General features: G+C 44.0%; 1 protein-coding gene across 1 annotated transcript; it reads left to right on the forward strand.

Moving 5' to 3' along the window:
• The first annotated feature begins 372 nt into the window (after window positions 1–372).
• Window positions 373–1741, forward strand: LOC127310154 (ubiquitin-ribosomal protein eL40z fusion protein). Its single transcript, XM_051340872.2, has 3 exons — window positions 373–908; window positions 1029–1095; window positions 1184–1741. Exons 1-3 carry the CDS (start codon window positions 454–456, stop codon window positions 1214–1216), a joined length of 555 nt encoding a protein of 184 aa, XP_051196832.1. The 5' UTR covers window positions 373–453; the 3' UTR covers window positions 1217–1741.
• Window positions 1742–17573: the final 15832 nt, after the last annotated feature.

Genomic DNA, 17573 nt, shown 5'->3' on the forward strand with positions numbered 1-17573 from the left:
AGGTTTCCCTAAGTCTTTACTCATTTTTCCTATCAATCTGATAAGAAATGTTTTGCTCTAGAAATATTGGTACTCGTTGGTGTCTGAAATATAGCTATCTGACTATTTATTGTAATTACATGGCTGGAGCTAACTTCTTTAGTAAATAAGTAGCTAGTTATTTTACTGAAGTTCACTTATGCTATGAGCTTTAATGTTGTCCTATGAGCTTCAATGTTAAATATTTCCCTGCAAAAAAAAATTGAATCTGAAAAGGAAGTTCCGAACAGGTAAAGCTGCATGCCAAATTGACTCCAAAGCAGTTTTCATCCAAAATACTAGTACTAGTTTGTTCGGAAATTCTCCGACCGGAGGTCTGTAGCCGTAGCGATCACGTATTCCCATTACCGTGGCCTAATATGTTTTGTTTCGTAGCGGCCGCGTTTCCGTTCCCTCCGATCGACCGCTATATATATGTGTACATCCGCGGCGCTGCCCTGCGCTCACCCACCACACGGCACCACCGGTCCACCGCCACCCACGACGATGCAGATCTTCGTGAAGACCATCACCGGGGCAACTCTCACGCTCGACGTCGAGAGCAGCGACACGGTCGACAGCGTCAAGGCCCAGATCCATGACAAGGGAGGAATCATCGTCACCTCCGACACCGACGACGACGACGGCGACCAGCATCAGCTACCTTCTCTCGTCTACGCCGGGAAGGAGCTCGAGGCGGAGGACGGCCGAACGCTGGCCGACTACGGCATCTGCAAGGAGTCGACGCTGCACCTCGCGCTCGGCCTCCGCGGCGGCCGCCGCGGCCGCAGCTACGGCTACTACCGGGGGGCCTGCTTCCCCTGGGCCATCGAGCCCAGCCTCCGAGCCATTGCGTTCGGCTACAGCAAGGACAAGATGATCTGCCGAAAGTATGTTGCTCGTATACAAGCCTATACCCTACATAGTATACACCATGCTCGTTCTTTTTCCATCTCGGGCAGTCATATTATTACCAGACTCACTTTTCTCCGCCATTGATTCATATATAGGTGCTATGCGCGCCTTCCTCCCAGGTCGACCAACTGCCGCAAGAAGAAGTGCGGCCGCAGCACCGACGTAAGTTTCTCTCTACAAATTAATTGCCAGTAGTAAGTTCGTTATGTGATCTCTGACGACGTACGAAATCTCTGTTTCTTTCCTTCAGCTAAGGCGGAAGAAATTGCGTGGACCATGGTGAGGAACCTTTACCACGAGAAACTAGCGGGGACATGCACACTACGTACCACGTACGAAGCCACCAGCCCCCATAAGGACCCATGGATAGATAATTAGATATGTTTTCATAGGCTTACTCTGCGCTAACGCATGATCTGCATTTCTTGCTTGGCACACTATATATGTGCAGAATAGATGGTGTAACATTGTGTTTACATATTGTATTTTCTAAGCCATGAAGAATTCTCTTGAGTAACGAAGCGTTCTTAGGGCTCCTTTGATTCATAGGATTGACATAAGAATTGTGTAGGATTTGAATCCTATGAAAAAATTCCCTATACAAGCTATTTGATTCATAGGAACATATCCTATAGGAATTATTCCTATAGAAATCTTGTAGTGCAAATTCTATAGGAAAAAAAGCATTAGCTCATACCTTATAGAAAAATTACTTTGCTACAATCAAAGACACACCATATTCCTATAGGATTCAACTTACCATGGCATTCCAATTCTACACCTTTCCTATTCCTACACTCTTCATATTCCTATGAATCAAAGGAGAGCCCTTAACATGTACACAACTACCCTAAGAAAAATAGGGTTGTGTCCGCCCGCTCCTTCAGTGGCTCTTTTTCCCCCCTCGTTAATAAAGATGAGCCAAATCATTTGGACGCCCTTTTTGTTATTAGACTATGCTTTTTTCGATATGAACACATTGAAACTTCTCTGATATGTTTTGCATGCATGCCTATTTACCATCGGTTATTTTTTGAACAAAAAAGGATTTGCCTTAAACTCATTGAGTAAGGAGAAACAAGTTGTACAAAGTATTATGCTTAAGGCCATAAACCGAAAAAAAGAAACCTACTCTCCCGAATAAGGTGATCCAAATGTTTCGCACCGGTGAATATTCATGATCTCGCCCCCAAATTGATACGTGCAAGGACAAACATGCTCATGGTGCTCATATTCTTGTAAACTCTAGCATTACGCTGATTGCAAAGCTCCCAAGAGACAAGCATCACAAGCGCCATTGTTTTCCTCCTTTCGGGATGACATGAACAATGTGTAACCACAAAGATTTGATGTACTCGAAGGCAACGGTTCAATGAAGGGAGGCAAAGCCAATCTTTGACCATAGTACATGTCCTAGTGTTGTAGCGGCATTTGAAGAGAACTGGGTGGAAAAGTGCGCTTCGCCGGGCCGCTACATTGTGTTTTCGCACTTTGTTGTACAGAAGGTTTTGTTTTCTCGCTAGGCAAAAAATACCGATGGGTAAGGATATTTCCAGTATTTAGGAAATCTCAGAAATACCGGCCGAGATTTGTCAAACCAATTTACTATTTCGTCCAAAATTTACCAAAAAAAAATAAATTCAGACAAATTATTTGTATACCGGAAAATTTAGTTTGGTATTATTTTCTCGGTGGCAACTGGTAAAACCGGTTTTCGCCGAAATCACGGAAATTCCGGCTGAGAAAAAAAACGTATCATTGTATTTTCTAGCAGCTGTTTCCAGCCAATGAGCCGAAGATTTGAGATTCGAACATTTTCGAAGCCTTTCATAACAGGATATTAAAATCAAAGCTGATGTATTAGGATAGCACCGGAAAAAAGAATGTTTCGACCAACAATGGGAGATGAGACTATTTCATATCAAGGCAATACTTGTACTCCCTCCGGTCGGATTTAATCGACGCGGAGGGAGACCTGCTGATGCATGCCATTAGCTGGTGAGTGCGTCAATTAAATGCGTCCGGAGGTAGTATCAGCTAAATTGAAGAGCACTTAAATATTGAACTATGACAAGTGCTAGGAATCAGCTGGTATGCTAGCCGTCATATCTGATGTATGGTGAATACCGTCTAACAATTGAACATTCAACATCCAGAAACGTCCCTTTCACTGAGCCAGGTTTCATCTGGAGTTCAAGACTTCCAAGCACAGACAGTACCTATCAGTTCAATGCTGGGTTGAATATTCATTTTTTCCTTTTGCAATAGTAGCTGCTAGCCATAGGCGTCAGTATAGTCCGCGTACTTGAAAATAATGAGACGGTAGGGAGGCTGGCTTTCACAGTAATGCTGGTACTCTTCGTGTAATAATCTTTGCATGGTTATAAACAACCCAATGTGGTGAAAAGAACAGGCCGGCATGCATTCTTCAAGTCGGTGAAAAGAACTCTGATCTCTCGCGCACCACGACCGTCCCGCCGAGAGCCGCCCCACACGCGCCCCGCCGCCGTTCGTTCGCCCGGCCGCTCGGCGTATTTGCTGTCCAGGCTCCACGGGGAATTGAATTTCAGCGGTGGATTGGAGCCCGGTGACGGCGGAGGACCTGGCGCTCTCTCTCTCTGCTGCGGTACTTTTATTGATCTCAAACAATAGGTATCATACTATTTTTTTGCGAATAGGACTGACATTAGAAGGAACACCGAATGGTACAAAGCAGCATCAAAGCACATTCAGTTAAACATTATGGGGTCCAAGCAGGTGCAGCCTAGCAGGACAAGCATGCACACGAACGCAAAGCATCAAAGCACATAATCGTTTTTTCCTTTTTGTACTTCCGCTAATCTAGACTCTAGAGCTTGCAGTTCCATCTAGCGCTTACAGTTCCAGCTGAAGGAACAGCTGATTTCGGTAGAAGAGAATTTTTGCTGTTTTTGAAACAGAACGACATTGGATTGCACAAGAACCTCCAACAACCAAACGGCCTCTTCTCAAAATACACAGTGATATTGATAAAACTAAGTAGCCTGAGCCCCGAGGAGGTTTTCCAGTTTCAAATACGGAGTAGAAAACAAGGGCAGAATTACATGATAAGTGGCTAAGTTGCATAAATAAACACTTGGAGTTACATGTGAAGGGAGATATCATCAATCAACACGTCCACGAGAACCAATCTGAGGTTGGGTGGTTAGGAGGGTGGTTGTACCCCCATCCCACCAGAGTTCAAATCCCAGATTTGACATCTGTGTGTCTCATAAAGGCGAAATATTCATTCAGTGGGAGGCGACGTTCCCGTCGACAGCGAGGCACCTGTGGTGACTTCGTCAATTTCAAGATCCAATCCGCTGGCTCAGTCTTCCGGAGATGCTCATAGGGGTAGGGTGTGCGTGTGTACGTTCATAGGGGTGAGTGTATGCGCGTGTATGTGAGCGTCTGCGTTTGTACTGTGTTTCTCAAAAAAAAAAAAATCAATCAACACGTCCACACGGATTCCAAAAGAGGAAAGTTTACATCCGACCGTTTGCATTTGTAACCCGTCAGCACTACTTCTAGAGTGAGGTCAAGGCATCGGATGTGATCTTGTGGGCTAAGACGACAAACATTTTTCTTTTTCATATCAACCTCCAGGTATGACTGAAAAAAGTACAAGTTAGTGCCTATGTTTGCTATATTTCTTTTTTGAAACGGGAGCTCCACATTCGAGCCTCTGCATCAAAATGATGCGCACGGCCTATGTTTACTAAATAAGGACTAGTTTCTACGTGGTGATATATGACTTGAATTAAGTTTATTCAGAACTACTACAAGCTAGTACCAAACAAGAAAGATACCGCCTCAAGCAAGGAAAGCATTTGATGAATAGCCCAGTGATTGGGGTCGTAGTGGCGCACCCCAACGACCAGAGTTCGAATCCTGTCAGAAACGAATTTCTGGAATTCTCACGCCGAGGTCCCGCTTCTACTATATCATTTAGTGTCTAGTTTCTCCTAGCACTAATTCATTTTTTTTGAAGTTCACCATGTCGTGGTTTAGGAAACAGAGTACGTATCTAACACACCACTGCATCAATGTCGGGGCCAAAAGCTGTTGAAATATTGGGCCCACTTTTTAGTGGCCCAAATTAGATTTCAGTTTTTCCTATAAATCTCAAAGCCCACATAGTGGCAGCCTTGTGAGTTTGAGCCCAAGTTGGTGGCAGCTCACTAGGGAGTGGCAAGAGGAAGTTAGACCACCTTATAAAGTGGGTTGTTCCACCACTAGTAAGTGAGTGAGAATAGGAGTGCTACACGCGCGCGCTCCTCCTCCTCCTCGCTCGCTCGTCTCGACTCGACTCGACTCGACACGACACGACACGTCACGACGCGAGCGCCGCGCTCGTGGTGAGTGGATTGAGCCTCGAGCCGAGACTTTCCTTACTTTTTGCAGCTCATGAAAACGAACAGAGTCCTAGACGGACGCGTCGCAGTTAGTCGGTTCGGGTCGCTCCCGGATCGTGGGCTATCTGTAACCGACTCGAAACGTTCGTGCGACGTGGGCGTGGCCCACGTTGCCTAGGGTTTCCCGAGCCTATATAATATCTTGCCCGGCTACCACGCCCACGTTGCCTAGGGTTTCCCGAGCCTATATAATCTCCTGCCCGGCTACCGCAGAAATACATCTAATACACGAGTTAGGGTTTCCACCTCTCTCTGCTTGTGCCGCCATCGTAGCCTACTCCATCCCGCTCGCCGACGTGCATCGGTGAACGGGAGAGCAGGTCTCCGGAACCACTCGTCCTTGCGATCCTGTACGGGAGAGGGCGAATTAGGTTTTTGGGAAGCGCTCTGCGCGACTGCTCAAGCTCTTCATCACGGGTCGCCTTCCGTCCAAGTCGGGCGGTGCTGCCTACCGTCGTCTTCAACGCCGTCTACTTCGACCCGTCGTCCCCGTCGTCAACAACGTTGTCATCAACAACGTTACTGCCACGACATCATCTGCTACACCTCCACCGCCACCTCCACCAGATCGGTACGTGCGACATATCTCGATCTGTTTAGCGATGGATGCTTTACCGTTTGCGCTGCTGCTACTCATGTTGATTAATGCATCTAGTATGTTTGAGTTTCACATGTTGCTAGTTGCTGCCATCATGTTTTATATTCTGGAATTAATCATGGAAATTGTGCCTAATTATCCAACAATCCAAAAACCTAATTGTAGGCAATTTCCTGAGTTAACAATGGCTGGTTTTTCCGATGCACTGAGGCCGGATAAGTTTACCGGTGTGCACTTTAAGAGGTGGCAGTATAAGGCCATGCTCTGGCTTACTCATCTGAAAGTGTTCGATGTTGCTAAGGGTTTACCTGAAGGAACTATATCTGACCAAGATCAGAACAAGTTCAAGGAAAACAATACTCTCTTCGTCGGATGCGTTCTAAGTATTCTTGCTGATCGTCTGTGTGATGTGTACATGCACTTAACAGATGGTAAAGAGCTCTGGGATGCACTGAATGCTAAGTTCGGTGCAACCGATGCGAGCGATGAAGCGTACATCATGGAGAGCTTCCATGACATCAGGATGGTTAACAACCGTTCTGTAGTCGAACAAGCTCATGAGATACAGTGCATTGCGAAAGAGCTTGAACTCCTTAAGTGTGCCTTACCTGACAAGTTTGTGGCTGGATGCATCATCGCTAAGTTGCCCCCTTCATGGAGGAACTTTGCCACAACTCTCAAACACAAGAGACAGGAGATATCAGTTGAAAATCTGATAGCATCTCTTGATGTTGAGGAGAAAGCTCGGGCTAAGGATAATACTGAGAAAGGAGAGGGTCAGTCTAGCGCCAACATGGTGCAGAAGAAACCCTACAGCAAGAACAAAGGGAATAACAAGCCCTCCTTCAATAAGCCTATGAAGACTACAACCTTCAAGAAGAAGAAGATGATAAACAAAGCAGATCTGAGCTGCTTTACATGTGGAGAGACTGGCCACTTTTCTAAGGACTGTCCAGAGAGGGCAGACCGCAAGAAAAAGGCGAGGCAAGTCAACATGGTGACCGCTAGCAATGCTGATGGGTACGGTAATCTCTTTACTGTTCTTTCGGTATTTCAATCTCCATGTTGGTGGATTGATACAGGTGCTAATGTTCATGTGTGTGCTTGTAAGGGTACATTGCCCCTATGTGTGGTTTTGGTAATTAATGACAACCCCTATGGACTAATGTTTTCATTGAGTTTATATGAAGGAATATTCCATAGGTTCTACTTGTATTCCATGTGTTGGATTCAAGTATGGATGCCATGAAGATAAAGATATACCTTGTGTATTGGCATCAAGATCATCGGTATGAAGATATATATGTGATATGATCAAGAAGAAGAAATGAAGATGGAGTTCTTATGTGGAACTCAATATTATCCATGCTCTATCTTAAGTGAGTATGAGAAGATACAAGGTTGAGTTGGGCAAGTTCAAGATGAGCATCTTGTGTGGATCACATGCTTGAAGCTTGCCATCCACTTGGTGATAGTGAAGATGTGCATCAATGAACCTTTCCCATCATAGTGTATGGGGGAGCATTTGTGAGTATTCACGAAGCGACAATGATCAAGTGATGGGATGCGCAAGGCAAAGGTATGACCTTGATAGGTGTTCCTTTTGCCGGTCTCGAGGTGGTTGATGGGAGACCGGATTATAGGATAGATAGCCGCACTATTAAGAGGGGCTTTCGGTTGGTTAACTTGATCACATCGTCTTAGGGAGCTCAATCCTTGCATGCGTTGCATATTCTTATTGCTTCTTGGTATTTCTCGGTGTGAGGTTCTTGAGCTTGTTGCTAGCTTTACAACAAGCCCAAGTTCATCGAAAACGGAGTTCACATGCATCTTCTATTGCGTTTTCGAGGTTGGGTGATTTTACCGGTTATTCATGATATAAGGTTCTACCTTTTATATTCATGATAAAATCCCCTCCTACAGATTCTTGGGTTTTCACTTTCCATAAGATAGCATTTGTTGTTATCTTCCAAACAAAACTGGTTTCATGCGATTCGGAGTTCGGGAGCATTTGTTATTAAAGAAAAGGGAAAAAGGAAAAGGAGAAAAGAATAAAAGAAAAAAAGGGAATGGGGCAGCCGGCCAGACCGGCCCAGCAACCGGCCCACCCGGTCCGTGACCGGGTCCGGCGCTGGTGACATCCGGGCCGCCTCCCGGGGCCTTTTGGCCCAAGTCCGGTCGCAGGCCCGGTCCGTGACCGGCCTGCCCGGCCTGAGCCCCGGTCCGCCGGGGGCCTCGTTGCTGCTCGCCGCGCGCCAGCGGGCCGCTCACCGCCGCTCGGCCCACACGGCCGCCGCCGCCCGCGGCCTACCGTCCTGGCCGCACGCGCGCTTTCCCGGGCCGCCCGGCGGCCATGCGGCCCGCTCGCCCGCCGCTGCCTCGCCCGGGCCGCCCACCCCCGCGCGCCCCTTGCTTGTCCGCCGCCCAGCGCGGTTGCAGCCCAGTCCGGTTGCTGGGCCGGTCCGACCGGGCTGCTGACCGGCCTGGTCGGCTGCTGCTCCGGTCGACCGGCCTGGCAGCCGGCTGGGCCGTTTTTCTGGCCGTTTTTCCTACGTTTTTAATGGTTCTTTTTCCCCAACGGTTATACTTGCTCCCATGCTATAAATAGCTCTTCTTCCACCTTGAGCAAGACACTTCTTCCCTTTCTCTCACCTCCATTGTTGCATTTGAAGAAGTTGCTCTCTCTCTTGTTCCCCCCCATGATTCTTGCTCATATTTGAGGATTTGAGAGAGGAGATCTAGATCTACACTTCCACCAAACCAATTCTTCTCTAAGTGAGGGAATCTCTTGGGATCTAGATCTTGGAGTCTTTGGTTGACTTTCCCCCTTGTTCTTCCTCTCCAATCTCATCCTAGCATTCGTTGCTTTGGTGGGATTTGAGTGTGAAGGACTTGAACACCTCCGGTGTTCTTGCTTTGCATCATTGCATAGTGTTGAGCTCTCCACCACGATTTGTTCGAGTGAGAGACCGTGAGCTTGTTACTCTTGGAGGGTGACCTCCTAGTTGGCTTGGTTGGTGTCCCGGTGATCTCTTCGTGGAAGATTGTGAAGGGGCCCGGGCTTCTCCTTCGTGGAGCTTGTGAAGTGGTTGTGGAGCTTGCCATCTCCGGAGCGGAGGAAAAGCTAACCATAAGGAAAGGGCCATAATCCTTCGTGGGTGTGGTTCGGAGAATAGGGTGAGCCTTCGTGGCGCGGGGAATCCTTCGTGGGACCTCCACTCCTCCAAACGTGACGTACCTTGTTGCAAAGCAAGGGAACACGGGAATACATCCTCGTCTCCGCGTGCCTCGGTTATTTCTATACCCGAGCTCTCTTTCCTTGTGATAGCCATCGTGCTTGAAGTACATATATCTTGCTATCACTTGTGCTACATATATCTTGTGCCTATCTTGCTTAGCTCTAGTTGCTATTGTTACACTTAGTTGAGCTTAGCATATTTAGGGTTTGTGCTTGTAAACTAAACGATAGTTTAATTCCGCATTCATACAAGACAAATCCGCAAGAGTTTGTAATTGCCTATTCACCCCCCCCCCTCTAGGCGACATCTCGATCTTTCAATTGGTATCAGAGCAAGGTCTCTCCTTGTTTTAGGCTTCACCGCCTTGAGAGTAAAGATGTCGGCTAGTTTAGTGCACAATGACACAATTATCTTTGTTGGCACAAATTATCATTTGTGGCGAAATTGCATGCTTTGTAAACTTCGGACCTTGTGTCCAAACATTGAGCAATTTCTAGATGTAGGTTTTTCTCCTCCGATGGATCCTCAAAATCTATCTTTAGAGGATGAGAAAAACTTACATCTTGAAGCACAAGTATCTAATGAGCTTTTATTCTCTTTGAGACCCGATTTTCGTAGGTTCTTGATATATATAAAGCGAAAATCGTCTCATGAGATGTGGATCAAGCTTAAGGAAATGTTTGGTGGATCCACTTCTCAATTGGTCGGTGGTGACTCCGAGGAGCTCTCTTCCCATTCACATCATGAAGAGCTCCAAGTGGCTTCCACCTCCGGTCGTGATGAGTTATCATCTTCTTTCACTTCACCAACGTGTAGCAAGACACGAGGTAATGATATGGTGAGTGGTGAGGAAAATTGCAATGTTGATATTGTGCTCAATAGTGATGATTCTTCATCTCTATCCCATTGTAATGCTTCCTCTTTGGACTTAAACACATCTAGCATTGAAAATGACCTACATGCTTGTGTTAATAGTCCTTGCATATCATGTGTAAATTGCTTACATAGATCTCATGAAGATATGCTTACCTTGTCTTGCCCCCATAATCAAAATGCTTATGTTTCCTCTAGTTGTTTGTTGACTAACAATGTAGAGGAAACCGAACACTATATGGATCAAGACATGTTTTCAAATGAGGACTCAAGAATATCTTCATCTTCATTCTCCGGTATGCACATGTGCCTTATGGCAAATGGATCAAAGGTATCTCCTACTTTGACTCCTAACACTTCCTCTAATGATGAGAGTGATGATGATGATAATGATGAAGAATATAATATCTTGGTGCATAATATGGCAATGATATATGCTTCTCTTCATGGTAATAAAGAAGCTCGTGCTAATCTCGAACACTCTATGGATATCTTGAATAAATATAAGGAAACCATAGTGAAGTTGGAGTCCCATGTTGAAAATGAGGAAATGAGATTCACTCTCCTCAAGCATGAGCTAAAAGATGAGAAGCATGCTAATTTTATGCTTACACAAAAAATTGAATCCTATATGCATGAAAATGAGAAAACTATTGTTGATGCTTGTGCTACTAACTCTAATTCTTGTGAAGCATCTACCTTAAAGGAGAATGTTGAGCTAAGGGCTCAACTTGAGTTGCTAACTAGCAATTATAGGGAATTGGAAGAAAGTCATAAAAAGCTCTCAAGCTCTCATGATGAACTTCTAATTTCCTATGATGGGCTAAAGTTAGCTCATGAGGCAAGTATCACTAAGGTAACATCTTGTGAGCCTCATATGGATGTTAGCACAATCTCTACTACAAATGCTATATTGCCATGTGCTAGTCCTTGTAATCCATCTAGTCAAACTAGTGATACACCTTGTGTTGGATTACTCACTTTGCCTTGTTGCTCTAACAATGAAGCTTCCACTTCCTCTAGTACTTGTATTTCTACTAATCATGTAGAGGAAATAAAAGAGCTCGAGGCTCAAGTCCTTTCTTTGAAGAAAGACTTGGAAAAGCGTCATGAAGGGAAATCCGCACTTGACAAGATGCTAAGTGTGCAACAATCCCCCAATGACAAAAGTGGACTTGGATTCAACTCCAATAACAAGAACAAGTCCAAGAGCAAGAGCAACAAGAAGAAGGGCCAAGACAAAGTCAAGGATCCGGCCAAGTTGGTTTGCTTCAAGTGCAAGGTTGAAGGGCATCATGTTAGATCATGCCCATTGAAGAAAAAGAAGCACTTGAGTGAGAAACAACAAGGGAAACGGCCACAAGGTCAAGGTCAAGCTCATGCTCGACCTCAAGTTGAAGATAGGCCACTTCCCAAGAAGAATCAAGATATTGTTCCCCAAGAGAAGAAATCAATAAAGAAGAGAAAGGGGAACACTTGCTACTTATGCCGTGAGAAGGGGCACTTTGCTTCTTCTTGCTTAGGTGGTACCTTATCTACCCCTATAATTGTTGATGATGATTATTCTCTAAGGAAGGATAAGGATGGCAATGTGTTTGCCAAGTTTGTTGGAACTCAAAGTGGTTTCAAGAAAAGAACCATTTGGGTTGCCAAGCCTATTGTGACTAACCTCTTAGGACCCAACTTGGTTGGGGACCAACAATCTCAAACTTGATCAATAGGTACATGTGGAGGTCATTGGAGACTTGGCTACTTCATGAAGAATTAAGGGATCTTCATATATTATATTTTGACCAAGCCAAGTCGTATGGATTATCATCTATATCTTATATCCAATGTTCCTCCTTGCGGTAACTTATACTTCAACTCTTTATGTGTATTGTAAGTTACTTGCCCCCTTTTGCATGTTTGGTTTTGTACCAAATGTGTGTATGTATGTGTTGTGTCTTACTTACCTATCTTGTGTATTCAAGTATGTTTGTTTGACCCATCATATACTTGTGTATTATTTTGAGCCTAATGCATCTTGATGATATTTTATTTGGCTCTCTTTAAGTGATTAATGGAACATCCCATTTTGGGGGAGTGATATGCTTTGTGCATCTCTCTTTCTTTAAAATGTGTGTACATGGGTACCACCACTTAGTATTGATATTGCAAGATTATCTAGTCACTATGTGGTGTGCCATACTCATGAGAAATTCAAATTCTAAATATCCATTAATCATCTCTAGTTGAATTTTAGTTACCTCTTATTTAGAAGAAATGTTATTATCACATTATGGGGGAGTAATATGTTTTGTACATATCACAAGCCTAGAAAATGTGAACATATGAGGTTATGCCACTTAGAGTTGATGCTCTTAATTATCTTGTTCCTAGGTGGCATGTTTGCTCAAACAAGCTCCATTCATAATAAAAATATTTTATTACTCATCTTGTGGGCTCTTGTTTGAATATGAAATTCTTGGTGCGGTTTTTCCTGAAATACATATCTCTATATCTTATTTGGGACACCGTTTGCTTCAAGTTATTCTAATCATTGCCGTGCGTGATTGTGTGACTAGTTGAAGTTATCAAGAATCTTCATCCGTGCATAGTGCTCAATTCTATATACTTATCCTATGCCTTTTACTGTGAAGTTGATCCTTTCTAACATTGTCAATACTCCACCGGAAATTATTTCCAATATACTCATTGTCTTTGACAATTGATAACCTTGTATGTGGTTGAATCTTTGGATCATCTTCACCTTGGATTGTTTCTTATTGCCTTATTTTACTTCCAACAAATCTTTGTTGCTCCCATGTGTCTTCCTTGTCTCTTTGAAAAATCTTTTGATAAATTATCTTGATTCATATCAAGTGTTTATTTTGGAAGACAAACCTTTTCTTTATGGTACATTGTGCCATTGTGAAAGGTGTAGAGGGTTTGGTTTATTTGTTCGAACCTTGCTCTTTTGGGGAGTTTGCTATCTCTTTCCTTCTTACATATTCTATTAGCTTGAATGAGATAAATCTTTGAGCATGTTTGCTTTAATTCATCCTCTATGCTCAATGGTTTCTTCTTAGTTCATTTGTTGAACTTTGTTGAACAAATCTTTTGTGATTTGCTTCTTAGATATAACTTGGACAACAAATTTGTTTTGTGGCACCTCTATGCCTTATCTAATTCTTTTGGTGTTTTGTCCAAAGTATATCTTTCTTGGATCTTTAAAGGTTTTGGTGCATGCTTATATGTAATTTGTTTATACTTGTAGCATGCTTGCTTTCTTTTGATCCATTATGTAGGATATACTCCATCAAATCCTAAATGGCTAAGATGTGCATGAAATTCAAACTTCATCTAAATATGCACATGTTTATATGGAGTGTGTCCTATATATTGTGGTTAGTCTAACCATGTTGGACCCAATAAGTTTGGGGACCAAGATGTACTTGAATATTGTTTTAGGTACATTGGAGATGCAATGGAGGCTTGTCTCATCTATAAGGAAGGTGTGATCACCATATGAGAATTGGAGTCAAGCTAGGATGATCAATGAACTCTTATCTACTATATCAAGTCATTGCTACCTCGGTAACAAGTATCTTATTCATGCACTCTCATATAGCATCCAACCTCTTGTAGGTTGTATCTTGGCATGAAATTATTTATTTCGAAAATATTGCGGTTCTTGAAAAACCCTTTTAAAGTAAAACTTCTTATTGAACATTTGAGTAATTTGAGAAGATGCATATGATAGGTTATATATATATATCATATTTTATGATTCACCTATCACAAATATGCCCTCTAGCAATTTATTGCATATCAATTCCTCAAAGAGCTCTTGTGTGCAATATTGATGAATTTGTGAAATAAATCCATTTTTGTGATACTTGTTGCCTTTCTCAAAACACTCCAACTAGCTCTACTTCCCTTATTGTTAGTTGTAATGTTTTTGAGATTTAACTTGGTTGAAGTTCATTCATATACCATAAGTGAAAATTGGAGCCATAGGCTATATATGCTTCTTAAGCAAACATCCTTTGGTATATCTTATGACTTCATCTTGGATATCTTGTCTTATCTATTTTGTTAACCTCTTGTGTGTGCATGTTTCTTTATGGATCATTTGTCCACTTTAGAAACTTATATACATAAGAGCGTTAATCCATCACCTTGATATCTTTGTTCTTTGCCGACCATCTTTTATCCTTTTGTTTCTTAGTGGTGTTGGTAAAGGAGATTTATGAGTGCTTGGTTTAGTTGTTTTCCTTCTTGCACTCATATCTCGTAATTGTTGGACTAAAGTTGTTCTTGATAAGCATATTCTCTTTATCTTAGTTTGTTCTAAATGATATATAGGGAGTGAGGATTCCATGTTTGTGCATATTGTATTCAAATGCAAACATTATAAATTGTGCACGAACCTTGGGGAGCTTGTTTATTTTATTTAAGAGCACTATATCTCTCTTATCATGATATCTTTGTTTGTCCAATTGGATCTTTGATTGCTTGCTTTACTTGTTAAAGCTCACTTCACCATGTTATCTTTATGCAATCTTTGATCCTCAATATAGTTTGATTTCCTTCAAGTATTCATCATTGGATATGTGCACTTGATTCCACTCAAATTATGAGAAGTGCACACTTTGGGGAGGAACTCACATTATATTGGCCTTCTAAATTTTTCACCCATTTTGACAATCGATGCCAATGGGGGAGAAGTTTAGAGGGTTTAAGGGAATGGTTTTATACTTAAGTTTGGTTTGTGCTTAAGTGTTTTGCCTCTCATGCATTCCATATTTATATGTCTTGCATGGTTGTATATATATAGTGGAAACTATCCCAAAGGTTAATCTTGACAATATATGCAATGAATTCATGTTCATCACACGTGCATACATTGTGGGGGAGTTTTCTCTATATATATTGGTTCTACTCACATCCATTGCATTTGTTGTAGTTGTGTGAGTAGAGCCGGTTTTGATATGGGCTAATAGCTTTGTGTTAGAATTCATGTTCATCACACGTGCATACATTGTGGGGGAGTTTTCTCTATATATATTGGTTCTACTCACATCCATTGCATTTGTTGTAGTTGTGTGAGTAGAGCCGGTTTTGATATGGGCTAATAGCTTTGTGTTACTTGACCATATCAAATACAACCTCTTGTATACAACTTATCCTCGGATAAGTTGTGTACTTGTTTCTAATATTCATTATATAAACCCTCTTATTGTGGTTGTCATCAATTACCAAAATGGGGGAGATTGTAAGGGTACATTGCCCCTATGTGTGGTTTTGGTAATTAATGACAACCCCTATGGACTAATGTTTTCATTGAGTTTATATGAAGGAATATTCCATAGGTTCTACTTGTATTCCATGTGTTGGATTCAAGTATGGATGCCATGAAGATAAAGATATACCTTGTGTATTGGCATCAAGATCATCGGTATGAAGATATATATGTGATATGATCAAGAAGAAGAAATGAAGATGGAGTTCTTATGTGGAACTCAATATTATCCATGCTCTATCTTAAGTGAGTATGAGAAGATACAAGGTTGAGTTGGGCAAGTTCAAGATGAGCATCTTGTGTGGATCACATGCTTGAAGCTTGCCATCCACTTGGTGATAGTGAAGATGTGCATCAATGAACCTTTCCCATCATAGTGTATGGGGGAGCATTTGTGAGTATTCACGAAGCGACAATGATCAAGTGATGGGATGCGCAAGGCAAAGGTATGACCTTGATAGGTGTTCCTTTTGCCGGTCTCGAGGTGGTTGATGGGAGACCGGATTATAGGATAGATAGCCGCACTATTAAGAGGGGCTTTCGGTTGGTTAACTTGATCACATCGTCTTAGGGAGCTCAATCCTTGCATGCGTTGCATATTCTTATTGCTTCTTGGTATTTCTCGGTGTGAGGTTCTTGAGCTTGTTGCTAGCTTTACAACAAGCCCAAGTTCATCGAAAACGGAGTTCACATGCATCTTCTATTGCGTTTTCGAGGTTGGGTGATTTTACCGGTTATTCATGATATAAGGTTCTACCTTTTATATTCATGATAAAATCCCCTCCTACAGATTCTTGGGTTTTCACTTTCCATAAGATAGCATTTGTTGTTATCTTCCAAACAAAACTGGTTTCATGCGATTCGGAGTTCGGGAGCATTTGTTATTAAAGAAAAGGGAAAAGGGAAAAGGAGAAAAGAATAAAAGAAAAAAAGGGAATGGGGCAGCCGGCCGGACCGGCCCAGCAACCGGCCCACCCGGTCCGTGACCGGGTCCGGCGCTGGTGACATCCGGGCCGCCTCCCGGGGCCTTTTGGCCCAAGTCCGGTCGCAGGCCCGGTCCGTGACCGGCCTGCCCGGCACAGGCCCCGGTCCGACCGGGGGCCTCGGCAGCTGCTCGCCGCGCGCCATCGGGGCCGCTCACCGCCGCTCGGCCCACACGGCCGCCGCCGCCGCGGCCTACCGTCCTGGCCGCACGCGCTTCGGGCCGCCGCTGGCCATGCGGCCCGCTCGCCCGCCGCCTGCCTCGCCCAGCTGGGCCGCCCACCCCCGCGCGCCCCTTGCTTGTCCGCCGCCCAGCGCGGCTGCAGCCCGATTCGGTTCTTTGGGCCGGTCCGACCGGCTGCTGACCGGCTGGTCGGCACAGTCGCTGCTCCGGTCGACCGGCCTGGCAGCCGGCTGGGCCGTTTTTCTGGCCGTTTTTCCTACGTTTTTAATGGTTCTTTTTCCCCAACGGTTATACTTGCTCCCATGCTATAAATAGCTCTTCTTCCACCTTGAGCAAGACACTTCTTCCCTTTCTCTCACCTCCATTGTTGCATTTGAAGAAGTTGCTCTCTCTCTTGTTCCCCCCCATGATTCTTGCTCATATTTGAGGATTTGAGAGAGGAGATCTAGATCTACACTTCCACCAAACCAATTCTTCTCTAAGTGAGGGAATCTCTTGGGATCTAGATCTTGGAGTCTTTGGTTGACTTTCCCCCTTGTTCTTCCTCTCCAATCTCATCCTAGCATTCGTTGCTTTGGTGGGATTTGAGTGTGAAGGACTTGAACACCTCCGGTGTTCTTGCTTTGCATCATTGCATAGTGTTGAGCTCTCCACCACGATTTGTTCGAGTGAGAGACCGTGAGCTTGTTACTCTTGGAGGGTGACCTCCTAGTTGGCTTGGTTGGTGTCCCGGTGATCTCTTCGTGGAAGATTGTGAAGGGGCCCGGGCTTCTCCTTCGTGGAGCTTGTGAAGTGGTTGTGGAGCTTGCCATCTCCGGAGCGGAGGAAAAGCTAACCATAAGGAAAGGGCCATAATCCTTCGTGGGTGTGGTTCGGAGAATAGGGTGAGCCTTCGTGGCGCGGGGAATCCTTCGTGGGACCTCCACTCCTCCAAACGTGACGTACCTTGTTGCAAAGCAAGGGAACACGGGAATACATCCTCGTCTCCGCGTGCCTCGGTTATTTCTATACCCGAGCTCTCTTTCCTTGTGATAGCCATCGTGCT

This window comes from Lolium perenne, chromosome 1 (genome assembly GCF_019359855.2).
Source record: "Lolium perenne isolate Kyuss_39 chromosome 1, Kyuss_2.0, whole genome shotgun sequence".
NCBI lineage: Eukaryota > Viridiplantae > Streptophyta > Magnoliopsida > Poales > Poaceae > Lolium > Lolium perenne.

Excerpts from the sequence above, each read along its gene's own strand:
- LOC127310154 (XM_051340872.2), top strand. The coding sequence starts at position 454 with ATGTGTACATCCGCGGCGCTGCCCTGCGCTCACCCACCACACGGCACC. Across the intron at positions 909-1,028 it reads GACAAGATGATCTGCCGAAA|GTGCTATGCGCGCCTTCCTC; the intron begins GTATGTTGCTCG and ends ATTCATATATAG. Across the intron at positions 1,096-1,183 it reads AGTGCGGCCGCAGCACCGAC|CTAAGGCGGAAGAAATTGCG; the intron begins GTAAGTTTCTCT and ends TCTTTCCTTCAG.